The sequence below is a fragment of the Podarcis erhardii genome (genome assembly GCF_964252035.2).
Source record: "Podarcis erhardii genome assembly, chromosome: 11".
In the NCBI taxonomy this organism is placed as follows: Eukaryota; Metazoa; Chordata; class Lepidosauria; order Squamata; family Lacertidae; genus Podarcis; species Podarcis erhardii.
This window is the reverse complement of record NC_138501.1, coordinates 19,594,665-19,609,504: the sequence shown is the minus strand read 5'-3', so window position 1 is coordinate 19,609,504 and position 14,840 is coordinate 19,594,665. Positions and strand designations below refer to the sequence as shown.

General features: G+C 40.5%; 1 protein-coding gene across 2 annotated transcripts in view; it reads right to left on the bottom strand.

Moving 5' to 3' along the window:
- The window catches only part of MCC (MCC regulator of WNT signaling pathway), a 198,068-nt gene that overhangs the window by 166,050 nt on the left and 17,178 nt on the right, over positions 1-14,840 (bottom strand). The window contains exon 2 of one of the 2 annotated variants that reach the window (XM_081880360.1): positions 13,666-13,913. In XM_081880360.1, coding sequence (XP_081736486.1) covers positions 13,666-13,913 — 248 coding nt within the window. Of the gene's footprint in view, positions 1-131; positions 160-13,665; positions 13,914-14,840 lie in introns of those variants that run through there. The other variant, XM_081880361.1, reaches the window with a different exon arrangement.

Genomic DNA, 14,840 nt, shown 5'->3' with positions numbered 1-14,840 from the left:
TTTATTATGTATTTTATGTTTTTCATATTGTGATTTTATGTTGAGAATCTCCCTGAAATCAACGGGTATAGGTCGGTATACAAATTTAAAATAATAAATAAGAATAAGAATAATATATTTAACAAGGATACCTCTTGTCACCATTCAACACTTCCTCATATTCAGAGATTTGATTACCGGCCCTCAAAACAACTACCCTGTTACCTTAATACTTCTACAGCTAATAGAACAGAACATATTCTGTTGAAAACAGACCGGATAAAAATGTTCTGCTGAGACAGTGAGCTTATTAGATTAAAATGTAAGGATAAGTAGGCCACAAGCTCTTGAAGTAGCAGCAGAGAAACTGTTTTATTGAACAATTATGTGCACATATTAATAAAGCTTTACTGAGTACACATTCAACATTCTGAGCTCCCAAGCAGAAACAATCGCCACCATCACTACTATACTGTAACAGCATAATCAGCTCAGAAAAGTATGAAACACCCCAGAAATGCTAAAGCTAACCACAGAAATTACGACAGTATATTGAAGTGTTGGTCGCAATTCATATCAAACTAGTAAAATACCTCCCAGTATGTTCCATAGGGAAGAAGGGAATTCTTAATAATCCCATGTAGGGTAAAGTAACCCTTTTCTAATTGTTGAAAGGAAAACCAAAGAATTGGCAACTCCAGTTTCTCCACTCCCCCAAGAGAATATTGCCCATCCTCATTTTTAACTTTTTCATGGTGTTCCCCAGTGGATAGCTTGGTTGGTTAGAGAGCATAGTGCTGATAACGCCAAGATTGCAGGATCAATCCCCATATGGGGCAGCTGCATATTCCTGCATTGCAGGAGGTTGAGCTAGAAGATGATAATCAAGGTCCCTTCCAACTCTACAATTCTATTATCTTAATTTTATTTCCTGGTTATCTGCCAGCGCCCTTCACTCCAACGCCACAACTTCCATCTACCCTAAATGTCAGCCTCCCTTACAGCAGCTTCCTTCGCGACACAAGTAACAGCTGGATTGAGATGGGGAGACAAAGCTGTGAAAGCATGAGTTTCCAGTCCTAACTCTACCCAGAAATGTGATTTTATTTTCTTTTATTAAAAAAAAATCACATAACACCTAAGTATGTATTTAACACAACATGCAAGTTACCGTATTTTTCGCCCTATAGGACTCACCGGCCCATAGGATGCACCTAGATTTTTTTGGGGGGGGGAAATAAAGGGAAAAAAAATATTTCCCCCCCCCCAAGCCCGAGCTTCCCCCTCCCCCAGCCCCCAGCTTTGGCATCGCTCTGGGAGCTTGCGGGGCTGGAGGAGGGGGAAGCCCTCCGCCAGCCTTCTAACCAAGTCGGGGGACAGCGGGAAAGGCGCGCTGTGCCTCCCGCTGTCCCCCGAGTTTGTGGGGCTGGCGGTGGGGCTCTCCAGGCTTCAGCGAAAGCCTGCATTCGCCCCATAGGACGCACACACATTTCCCCTTCATTTTTGGAGGGGAAAAAGTGCGTCCTATAGGGCGAAAAATACGGTATGATAAACCTCCTTTACATGCAAGTTAAGAAACTTCCTTTACAATAAACCACTAAGAAAAAATGAGCTTATAACCCTTGAGGGGTGGAGCTTCAAAAAACAAAATACTGTATAGCTTTACCTTCCATTTTACAGGGTAGGTTAAAATACGAACTTGAATATCTTAAAAACCTAACGTAGCCATACCATCTCTTAGTAACCTTAAGCATACCCATGATGATAAATTTTGCTGGGATATTTATAGGAGTGTGTTTGACTGATCTAGCTGAACAGTTTTATGTTTGTTTACACAGTTATGTCTGCATCACATTTTCAGTCAAATTGATAAAATTTGCTCAAAATGATTAAGTGTGAAAGGAAACCAAACAGTGAAGTGCCGAACGATTAGTAGCAATTGTGCACCTTTTAAAAAAAAAAAATTAAATGAACATTTTGGTTCACACCGTATCAATGAAGTCTATTTTCAGTCTTCCTAAGACTCATTTAAAAAAACAGAGACTATTTTAAGATGCTGGACATAGTGCAGGATAAAGTTATTTTCAAAACAATCTAGGCACAAGTCTATATAAAATGCCTTTTCCTGCAATAAAAATACATACATCAGCTTGAGGAAACACTATTTATAAACATCTGTTTTCTCCACTACTTCGATCCTCTGGCATCAAACACATTTTCCCCTTATGGTTTTTCTTTTTAACTGAAATCAATAGCAGGTGATCTTCAGTTGTAATGGACAATTGATCACAAGGAGATGAGTGTGTTTATCACATTCTAACATTATACTGAGTGTAGGAAATAGCAACTTGGACTTCTGATGCCTGTTAGGTCATTCTGCATAGCTACACACTAGATATAAATGATTTTTCAAGTACTTTAACACCTTTGTGAGACAAGAGTGCCTTTAAGATGTTCTCAGCTGTCAGTATTTTAGTTTTTGAATTGAGACAAAAAATTAAAATACCTGGTGCCCTGACTAATCAGGTTCATATTTTCAATTGGTTAAACCATTTTTTAAAAATAATATATAAATTAAACCAAATAGGTTAACTGGATAAAACAGATCAGTTATAGATTTGTATGATGTCAAGATGAACAAGAGCAGGGGAAAAGCTAATTCATTTATTTAAACTAATGGTGCAGCTACAGAAATGAAGAACATACAAAGAAAGAGGAAGAGAGAAATCAATAGCAGAAAACCACAAAGGGTAGTTCCAAGCACACAAAACCAAATCCTATTTCATGCCAAGCCCAATCATTCTTCTTGGGATAAATTCATAACATTTTGTGAACTACGAACAGGCCATAGCACAAAGATTGTTATTTCTTTACTAGTTCTTTATTTGTAAATATCCTGCGACTCTTTTGTGGTTGATTATGATGTCCTCCTTTCGAAGCACCCTATCGAAAATTACTAGCTTCAGCTTCACAAAAACAAGAAGGTTGAATATCGTTCTATGTTCCATAAAGTCAAGAATGTCCTACTGTAAAAATGGCAGCATCTCACAGCGAAGGTAGGAGCACATGGATTACCAGAGCCAGCCCTCTACACAAAAGAGTTGTGACATAACCTGCCTTACGCATAAACAGGGTTGTTGTTTTTCAGCTGGAACTCACTGGAACTCTGTTCCAGCACCTTTCAGGTGGGCGCCACTGGCATTATAAGAGAACAAGGGACGCATTCATGGGGTTCCAGCACCTATTTTTCTAGAAAAACAGCACTGTGTATAACTACAAGTACACTTGGGAAATAACTGCGTTTTGGTAACTATGTGCACGTTAAAATATTTACTAAATATTTAGTAACCATTTTATCTATCCTGGGGGCTCACAGAATAATCTTATTTAGCTGTTCAATCTTTAATACTCATTAAGTTCATTCCATAGCCTTGGGCAAATTGCTATTTCCCAATCCCACTGAAAAGCTTGCTTCAAAGGAAAAAATGTGTTAACTTCAGAATGACATGAGCCCTCGGAGGCCTGTAGGGTCCTGTTTGTAAAATATTTTAAGGATAATATATCCTGTATTTATAGCTACTTTGATTTGGACACTATTTTTTTGCCAATCTTGTTGAAAGCACCGTCTTATTTAGGTGGCTGAATGAGTTTCAGTTGTTGATGCCCACGGGTATTGCAAAGGCATATGGAGGGATAAAACCTACCTCCTACCGTGCTCAACTTCCCCTGAAATATCAGGTTGGTAGTTTAGGGGTGCTCTTAGCCTTATCCAAGCAGTCTCAATCGCACTGGCACAAAGCACCTTTCAAAAGCTTAGGCTAATGCACCAGTTACAGCCTCTCTTGATAAAGACAGTCTAGACCAGGCGTAGGCAACCTAAGGCCCGGGGGCTGGATGCGACCCAATCGCCTTCTCAATGCAGCCCGCGGACGGTCTGGGAATCAGTGTGTTTTTACATGAGTAAAATGTGTCCTTTTATTTAAAATGCATCTCTGGCTTATTTGTGGGGCCTGCCTGGTGCTTTTACATGAGTAGAATGTGTGCTTTTATTTAAAATGCTTCTCTGGGTTATTTGTGGGGCACAGGAATTCATTCATTCCCCCCCCCCCAAAAAAATAGTATGGCTCACCACATGGTCTGAGGGACGGTGGACCAGCCCATGGCTGAAAAAGGTTGCTGACCCCTGGTCTAGACCATGGGTAGGCAAACTGAGGCCTGGGGGCTGGATCCAAATCAATCGCCTTCTAAATCTGGCCCGTGGACAGTCTGGGAATCAGCATGTTTTTACATGAGTAGAATGTGTGCTTTTATTTAAAATGCATCTCTGGGTTATTTGTGGGGCATAGGAATTCATTCTTCCCCCCCAAAAAAATATAGTCCAGCCCCCCCCAAGGTCTGAGGGACAGTGGACCGGCCCCCCGCTGAAGAAGTTTGCTGACCCCTGGTATAGCTGCAGTTATTCCTGCACCGATAGCATCTCATTCAGAGTACATGGTATTGCTTGCTGAAGAAATGCAATTAGTGCAGAGCACATCAGTAAGTTGATTAATTGGAATCAGACAAATGGAACACATCTCTTCAGTTCACAAAGTGTTGTGCTGCCTTCCCATCTGTTCCTAAGCACAATTCAAAGTGCAGATATTGACCCTAACTGGTACATTAAGGACCAGTTTTCCTTGCATGAAACCACCTGGGTGTTAAGAATGGTCTCTAATGCTCTGTTCTGGGTCACTCTGACTTCCAAAGGAAGCTGAATTATGACAGGAAACAAGACTTTTTCAATGATGCCCTCCATTATCAGATCTGCATTTCCTCTACAGGTAATTTGGCACTTCTGTTATTTTGTAATCAGTGCCTGATGAACAGCTTTTATTTCGGTTTCTTTCTTCTTTTTGGTATTTAAGAAGGCAACTCTGCTTTTAGGCTGGTATTTTATTTTAAGCTAACCTTGCTATGATTTGTCAAAACAACAAGATCACAGTGAAATCATTATTAAGCAAATTTCACTGTGACCTTATTGTTTTGACCTGTGAACCTTAGGTGAGCATACATGCTCCTTAAAGCACCTGATAAGGGAAATTAGGATGCAAACATAAGAAAACTATTTTCCAGAAACCAGTAATTGTTTTATGTTTTACCTTAAGATAAATATAAAGGAATCATCATTTTATACCCTTGTTTTGTAAGATTTCCAGCTGCATCTTCTATGAGAAAAATGATACGCAAAATCCCCACTTAATCACAACAATATCTGAACAATCAGAGAACAGCTGCAGTGCACTGAGCCAAGGCAGGAGTTAAATGCCCAAAATTGTATTAACTCCATGCATAATGGTGACTTCTCCTCATATAATGCTTATAGTTCTCAACTATACACCAGTAAAATCCACTGCTAAAAAAGCAAAGTATGCACTGTGCTGCTAGACTTTGAGATACGTACTTATGTAAAGAACAGGCTTAACACATGATTGAATCGCTAGAGAAAACCATGAATCACAAATCAGGAGAATTCGGAGATTTCCAGTTCCACCGAAACCAGTGGAACTTGAACATTAAACTGTGCACTTTTTGAAATAAATGGAGGGTAGATCTTTGCCCCAAAGTACAGGCAATGACCCTGTGGCAAGCATGAACCTCCATGGCCCTACCATTGGTCAACATGGGGCAGGGACACCGAGACAGTACGATGGAAATAATAATCACAGTGTGGGAAAGACCCTGGACAAGAGTCCTAGTGGACATTGGAAAGGCCAGGACCTTCAGTACTCGCAACTGCTTCATTGGGGAAAGACCTGGAAAAGGTTGCAGAGGGTAACACTAGGCCGGAGCTGTGGTTTGTTTCCTTGAATAAGCAGTTAACTTCATTGGCCTTGGGTGACTAATTGTTTTATTTTGCTGACCTAAGCCCTGGCTCCAACCCTGACAATGGATGAGTGGTGTTTTATTCTGGGCAGACAAGGCATTTAGCAACAGCACCACCAGGCCAGAGGGTTGGCTGCCCAGTATCCCCAGATTCTGAAATACAGTGGGCGAAGCAGAAAGAGCAAGGGTTCTGATGGACTCCTCCTCACCAATGGATACGAGTCCCACTCCCATCCTGCCCTTGACCCTGGCCCCAACACGTAACATCTTTGACCCACCTCAAAGACATAGAAATGCAGCAGAGGACAATGTCTGGGGGAACATCCACAAGGAGACATTTACAAAAACAAAAGCCAGATGTGACTCACAAAAATTCCACACTCCTCTCCTGCCTCGCACCCACATCTAGACCACATCCAGTCTCTCACCTCCAGAGAAGGAAATAAACATTGCTCACAAAGCCTACAAAACAATAAAAGGGGCTGAGCTCTTGCCTTAACCCATACATACCAATGCAGGTGAGCTGGTTTGGGGAGAGAACCCTGAACAGCTGCAGCCACTCAGGCTAATGGTCTACAGGCTCAGTGGGGCCCAGTCCTGATGAAAATACCTCCCAGAAACAAGAGCAGCTGCTTTTGCAAGGGGGGGGGGTAAGGGGCTTGGTCAGTGTTTCCCAAACTTGGGTCGCCAGCTGCTAGGGATGATGGGAACTGTCGCCAGCTGCTAGGGATGATGGGAACTGTAGTCCAACTGGAGATCCAAGTTTGGGAATCACTAGGCTTGGTGTTAACCAATACCAGTACCTCTGCAGCTCTTCCAGCCAGCTGCCTCTCCCCCACTTACTTCTGCTTCTGTAGGAGGAATTACCAGGTGAAAGCAAGTCTTTCAAAGCAAGAACCCTGGCAATTCCATAGGTAACTTCTGCATACAGAAAAGTTGCTTTCCGGGGCAATAAACTTGACAGATTTACAAACCTGAAGCCTACAAATTGAGATGCCCCTTTTTTTCTGCAACCCACCCATTATTAATGACCAGTTCATAGCTTTTATAGAGAACAAATGCTACGATGCTTCCTTTTATGTAATTATAGGATGCATAAGACAATAAAAATGCATAATAATTTATTATGCAAGCGTTGAAAGATCAGAATAATATAAATGTCCCAACTTTATCAGATTCTACTTAAGGGAAAACATTCTATTATAAAGAAGCCAAATTTATTTCAACATTGCCCCCCCCCAAAAAAAATCCATGTCATTTAGTTCCCAAGCAGCTAATTTTGAGATTTCTCCCCTTAGGGTCCCCCCGCGACAGATTTTATGTGTTTGTGCATACCTCAGTGTCCCCCTTAGTCTACTGATATCTCCCTCTTCTGCATGGCTGCTATGTTTCTAGCTACATAATAGTGGGCTCTTCCCCCTGAAGTTCAGAAAACAAAAATAAAGTGATTGCCAGCAAAGCTACAGTATGGCATATCTGTTTCGGAGGGGAGTCACAACAAATCATTTGCTTTCTATTTAATTAAGACTGACCTACACCATTACTCACACACAAGACAATTTAATGAAAACTGCACATATCAGCTGCAGAGAACACAGAAAATGGGATGCACAGTTCTTACAATAGGTCATTTATCTTGACATTATGCTAATGGGAGTAAAACCTTGAATCAAAACACAGTTAACATGTTTACCACCAAGTTCTTCATGTTAGATTGTTCTGTGTATTACATGACTGCCACTTTTCCCGACCAATGCTCTTCTGCAACTAAGATAAATAGTTCCTTGGAAAGTCATGTTGTCTTAATCTATTTACAGACAGGAGTGCCCGATTCGATGCATGTTTACTCTTAAGCAAACACTGCTCACTTCAAGGAAGCTTATTCCCAACCTGGGTTGTTAAGTCCTGCACAGAGCAGATCCACTGAAATGGCTAACTTAGGACCTTCAATTTCAGTGGGTCTACTCAGAAGAAAGCTTAGTTGGTGATGGTAGCTAGCCATCTGAGGATAGTACATCTACTTGCTAACATTAATTTACTCCCAGCATCGTGTGCAACAACACCAGCAATGGCATTTAAAGCATAGATAACAGAAATACAAATTCAGTGCCAATACACATAAAAAGTCAATCTGCTGTTATGACCACAAGCCTTAAAATCAATTTGCATGTTTGTTCTGTTTGAGAACCCCCAATATTCTTTTTATCCCTTGGCTCCACTAAAAAAAGGTATTACTTACCTACAAACGCTTATTCTGGAGAGTGCTGTGCATAGTAATAAGAGCCGTAATCTTATATCATCAGAAGACCAACATGAAAACTAAATGCCCATGAAATTTTACAGCCAAACTCTAAAGCAGAAGAGGGCATAGAGTTCTGAGCTACAACATTGTTGTTGTTGTTGTTGTTAGCTACCCATCTGACTGGGTTTCCCCAGCCACTCTGGGAGGCTCCCAAAAGAATATTTAAAATACAATAAAACATCAAACATTAAAAACTTCCCTACACAGGCTGCCTTCTAAAAGTGAAATAGTTCTTTATTTCCTTAAACATCTGATGGGAGAACATTCCACAGGGAGGGTGCCACTACCGAGAAGGCGCTCTGCCTGGTTCCCTGTAACTTCACTTTTTTGCATTGAGGGATCAGTATATACTCTGGCAAATCACATTTCCAATCTAGTCAAAATTAGGTACTTTTAGCATTTGGCTCAATTCTATTGGACAAACATTAGCAATATGCTAACTCTCTACAAGCAGAACAGTTTCAGACTGTCATGGAATATCAACACATAGGATACTTTCAATGGCCTGCGTTCTATACCTGCCCTATTCTTAAAGCTCAAAAACGACCTCATTTCCACAATCACGACTCTCCCAGACCTCCAACCTGTGCAAAGATTTTCAGGACTGTTTTGTCTTCTTTTTTTCAGTAGGTGGCACCCTAATGCTATCTTGCCAGTTAACCCTCTGGTGAAAAGAGCTGTGTAGTTCACCAACGAACAGCAGCAAAGTCAGTGTCAATCTCATACATGATGAAACATAATTCTAGAGAACTAAGTCACAGTTTCTCTGGAATTTTTCAATTTAAGTAGCCAGGATTAGGCACACACCTCAGAAAAAGGGCAATAGCTAGACACAGTTCAAGCTGTAAAGAGCTATCACCGCAATTACATCCCTCAGGATAAACATTAAACAAAGACTTGCACAAAAGCATAATTTTATTTCAAATTAACTTTTGCTCACATTCTTGATACAAAATTATCACCAATACTTTTAAACAATTGGCAAATGAAGTGTATAGTTTGTAAAATTATTTATGAAGTTAGTTTGAAATTGAGCTACAAAACAAAGACCATACTTTTAGCAGGCAATTATTTAGAACAAGATAAAAACAAGGCATAGGTGTGTTAGATAGATAATTTATTACGGTCAAAGCCCAGCTTGCATAACACAATGATGGCAGCGTTCCTAAAGATAAAATACAGTGGTGCCCCGCAAGACGAACGCCTCGGAAGACGAAAAACTCGTTAGACGAAGGAGTTTTTCGTTTTCTTAGCCGCTTCGCAAGACGTATCTCCCTATGGGCTTGCTTCGCAAAACGAAGCTTGCCCCGCAAGCTCCGGGGATAGCGGGGAAGCGCAGCGCGCCTTCCCCTCTGTCCCCTCTTCCCCTCTGTCCCCTGCGGGGCAGGCAACGGGGAGAAGCAATCTTCTCCCCGCCCCCTTGCTTTAAACAGGTCCGGGGACAGAGGGGAAGGCACGCACCTTCCCCTCTGTCCCCGGAGATTGCGGGGCAGGCAACGGGGAGAAGCGATCTTTTCCCTGCCGCCCCTTGATTCAAAAGAGGTCCAGGGACAGAGGGGAAGGCGTGCGGCGCTTCCCCTCTGTCCCCGGACGGTCTCCATAGGAACGCATTGATTGATTTTCAATGCATTCCTATGGGAAACCGTGCTTCGCAAGACGAAAAACTCGCAAGAAGAAAAAACTTGCGGAACGAATTCATTTCGTCTTGCGAGGCACCACTGTATACAATTAGAGCAGATTGCAGCAATAGCTCATGAGTTAAAATTGAGATATATACATACACCCGTACAACTGAGATTCGGGCTACCATAAAAATTGACCCTGAGGCGCCCCAAAGGGCGACTTCAGCTTTTCCCTAGTAAGCTACTTTATTCTAGAGGATGATCTGTACCTACAAATCTGGGCGCAGAATCTGGCTACCAGTCAGGTCGTCTTGGGATCTTTGCCTAAGACATAGGCCTGTTTCTTTCATTCTAGGTTTAAATCAGTGTTTCCCAGACTTGGGTGTTTAGCTGTTTTGGACTACAATTCCCATCATCCCTGACTACTGGTCCTAATAGCTAGGAATGGTGGGAATTGTAGTTCAAAAACAGATGGAGACCCAAGTTTGGAAAACAATGGTTTAAATGATCTCCTAAAGTAGAGGAGGGGAACCTGTGCCCCTCCAGACACTGTTGGAGTCCGACATCCATCCATCTCAGCGAGCATGGCCAATGATAAGGGATGATGGGATATGTAGTCCCGCAACATTGGAAGGGTCACAGGTTCCCCATTCATGGCCTAATGCTTAAGATTCTGGCCTTGATCAATTCATTATTCACTCTCATATTACAAATCTAATAAAACTATCATGTCAAGTGCTGGCAACCAGGGTGGATAAAAATCAATGATTTATTTTTTTAAAAGGGATTTTTTAAAATTTCAATCAGTTTTTTTATTTAAAGTGGATTTTAAAAATAAAATGCTTTTGGAGGAAAAATCTTTCTAAAGATAGTTTTCTATTTAAGTTCCATTATAGTCCAAAGGCTATTCATCAAGAAATAAGGATTTGTTTTAAGTTTTTCATGTGTGCTAAAACTCAGTCTAAGGTTTTTGTTTTTGTTTTTTTTAAAAAAGTTTAACCACATCAGTTAACAAACATGGATACATATGCTATAATGTTATTGTTTTAGCTAAATTAATTGTTTAAATTGTTCTTAAGGAAATTATTGTTTTTTGCCTTCCAATAAAGTACAGAAGAAAAGTTGTCCAAATATAGTTAACTTACTAAACCTCACAATAATTTCATAATTATTGGTCTATGTATTTCTAACAATATAACCAAATCAGTAATTTTTGATATAACTATAAAAACTACTCTGAAAATTTATTATTCCAAAAATGAAATCTTCATCTGGTTGTAAATATTAAGAATATACCAGCAAGAATGAGTCTTTCTGTCAAAAAAATGATTTAAATCAAGTCTTACTGACTAGTGATTTAAATCAAGTCCACCCTGGTGGCAACTAAACCTGCAATCCTAAGTAAACTTACCAGTACTAGGAAGCTAATACCCACTTAACAAAGTTGCATTTACTTATTTATATATAACCTAATATAAAATGAAGAAATGCTTATATTCTTCTGTGTCAATAATCGAGTATCTGGGCTGTGAACTCACACAGCTCCAAGTAGGATAGCAAAATACTAACAGTTTCACATAATATACATAATTAAAAAGCTAAGACTTCATGAGAAACCAGGTTTTTTAAGAAGACATGTTTTCTATTAATGAAGGAATTTTTAAGAGATTGCAAAATATCGCATCTTGCTATTATAAAATAACCTTTAACAGTCTAAACTACCTACACAGCACAAAGTATATTTTCATACATAATGGCCTTTTAAAAGGCATCCAGAAAAAAAAAAGTGAATTAAGAAGGCCTTTCCACCAAAAAGCAGTTTATGGAATGCTTAATGTTATGTGCCCTACTTTGACATCCTATACAGGTTGAATGCATGTTCCATACTAAAACTAAAGTACAGAAGCTGATGCTACCAGCAAGGCTGCAATCTTTGCTCCCTTTGAATGAGAGGGTATATAGCTTGAACGTACTTCCCTATCCCTTGCTGACCCATCAGCTTTGGCAGGGCCACCATATCTGGACAGAGATAGCCTAACTTCTGTCGTCTATGCTCTGGAAACCTCTAGGTAAGATTACTGCAACCCATTAAAAGTGAGGATGCCTCCGAATAAACTTCAGTTCGCTTTGGAAACTTAATCTGGTACAACATTCAGTGGCCAGGAGAAAGTTTTTCAAGCTCTAATTAAAGTTGCAAAGATGGCACCTATCCTTAAAGAGAAGTTTGGCTAATTTGCTATGTAGGATCTTAGAGGGCAAAACGTTAAAATGTGCCAACAAAACTGTTATTCTATACTTAGGTAACTACAGAAAAATGTAGATGTGATATGAATTTGTTAGAGGCAGACTAAGACAGGCCCAGACTGTACTGCACGTGGTCCATTAGCTGATGCATGTAGCTTTTTTCAAATCTGTATCTTTTATTCTCTAAACCATAGATTTGCACTAGGTACAAAGACAGCATATAAAAAGAAGACGAACCAGCAACAGAAACTTTCCCCATTAACTCTCTTTCCCACATAGATACAAAAGAATTGAGCAATGCCTGATACAATAGAGAAATAGGAGGGGCAGGAAAGCAGATTCAGAGTGAGTAAAGTATACCCATTCCAAGTTTTAATGAGCTAAGTCTGACTTCCATGATTAAGGGTAGTACTAGCAACACATTTAGGTGTACCCAGTATAGGTCCAAGAAAGAAACACCAAGCTGTTCCTAATGAAAACTTAAGCCCAGAAAAACAGATTGAGGCTCCATACAAATTCTGGTTCGCAACTTTTGCTGTGTTCACCCATAGAGTGCTGCAACAAATTTACTGCCTTTTGTGAAGAAATATCAAGGCAATGCAATTAGTGTATATTTTTGTTCGGACTATGCTAATTTGCATTGCACAGTCCAGTTGGTAATGAAAGCCGTTCCTGAGATACTTGCAGGAATCAACTTGTTCTACCTTGTGGCTATCCATGGTCTTGGAACACTTGGCCTTCTATATATTTTTATATAACTTTTTATTTTGTATAGTTAGATAATCTGCAAATCGAGGGAGCAATCATCTAAGTTCTAAAAAGGTTTGCAAGAGGATGAGAAGTTATTGCACCCACATTTGTGGGAAGATCAGTCAAGAAGAAGTATAATAAGATGGAAACAAGGACACATCATTGCCTAACTTCACAGGTGAAAAACATCACATCAGTCTGTGACAACGTACAGCATCACTGCTGATCACCTGGTGCATCTATAAAGGCATCAATTTCCTAGTTTTGTGGGACTTCAGTCAAAATGAGATTGTGTTAACTCTGGTCCTAAAACTGCAGGTTTTTTAAAAAACAACAACACACCCAATAAACAACTATTAGGGGCAGAGCTGCCCAAAACAAATGCAGCCTAAGATCCTCTTTCCCAGCTCTCTATTTTCATGCAGAGAAACAAGCTGTTGCTACTTGCCAGAACCACAAGCTTGAGAACTAAGCAAGTATCAGTGGAGAGATCTTGACGACCACTTCATACATTTTCCAAAGCACACCTGTGCATAGACGTAGGAAATAAATACACAGCCATGTTTAGCAAAATGTTTTACACGTAGCAGTTTGTAGTGTGTTCCCAATATGTATAGTTTAAAATACATGCACAAATTCTGCAAATGATGCTAAAACAAGCATGCCGGAAAGAAAATGATTTACTCCAGTAAACTAGATCAGGCTTCCTCAACCTTACCCCTCCAGATGTTTTTTTGGCCTACAACTCCCATGATCCCTAGCTAGCAGGACCAGTGGTCAGGATGATGGGAATTGTAGTCTGGAGGGCCAAGGTTGAGGAAGCCTGAACTAGATGATACCACAATGTGGCCGTATCTGTGTAATCTTTACTTTTAGACAATGGAGGCATAACGAAACAACGCTTACCCAAACTGTTATTGCTGCTTGTTGGCCAGGAAGCTATTCTATCCCTTAATGTTTTCTTTTTGCAAGAGTCATCTGATTTCACAGAGAGTTCCACTTCTTCCTTCCTGATTTCTCGCACAAGCTGCATGCGGCATCGTGTGAATTCCTGAAAGGAAATCTTCCCACTTTCATCTGCGCCAAGTTGATGCATGATCTCAGCCACAGAATCCTCCATGTTCAGTTGGCGGCAAACCATCAGCAAGTCATTCCTAGAAACATGAGAGAAAGTAGAAAGGGAGAAAGAGAAGACCCAAACAATTGTAGTTTAGTACAAAGACAAGCACCTCTATATTGGATGATTAGTAGCCAGTAATTCAAAAGAAGTTTTCAAGTCTGATAAAGTAACTTCATCCCCCCCCCCATTTCATTTCTTAAAAGGAACTTTGAGATAAGATTTCAGCTACAGAAGTGATGTTTGAACCAGGGCCATCTCTACCCAGGAGTGCAAGGGGTGTGGTGCACCCGGGCACCAAATGCATACGATCAGAGGCAGTGAAAAGCAATGAAGCGGAAGTCCCCATCTCCCATCCTCCGTCATTCTCTTACTCTGTACCATCAAACAAAAGCACGTGTGAGTGATCACCCCCCTTCCAAAAAAAGCTCAACAACTTTCATTTCGCCTCCCCTAAAAAAAGAGGTGCTGGGCGGATCTTTGCACCCCGGTGGCGCATATGCTAAAGACAGTCCTGGTTCGAACATATGGTAAACTCCAAGTGCTTTCTTGGCAGAGCCACATAAAGCAAACCCTTGAGAAACTACATACCCGTACTTTATGTTTTGGCATTTGTAGGTGCCTTGACCATTGCAAGTGAGAATGACCAAGACTACACAGAGATTGTGAAACACAAACAAAGAAGTAGAAGTAAAACAAACTGATGTATATTGTGCTCTAGGAGGCTTGGTTTGGTCAGAATCGAGTATACACTTCCAGAGTTAACACTAAAGACATTACTTCTGGTAAACGAGCTATCATAGCCGCTGGAAGGCTGTGAAAATTTGTGTCCCGTCTTTTTTACTCATCTACCCGTGTGCTGCTATCTGAAACCAAAGAGGTGCATTGGTTTGCCAAATGTGAAATATATTGGCATTACTTTCAGCCCTACTTTTAAAACCTTGAAATTATTAGCTGAGAGAAT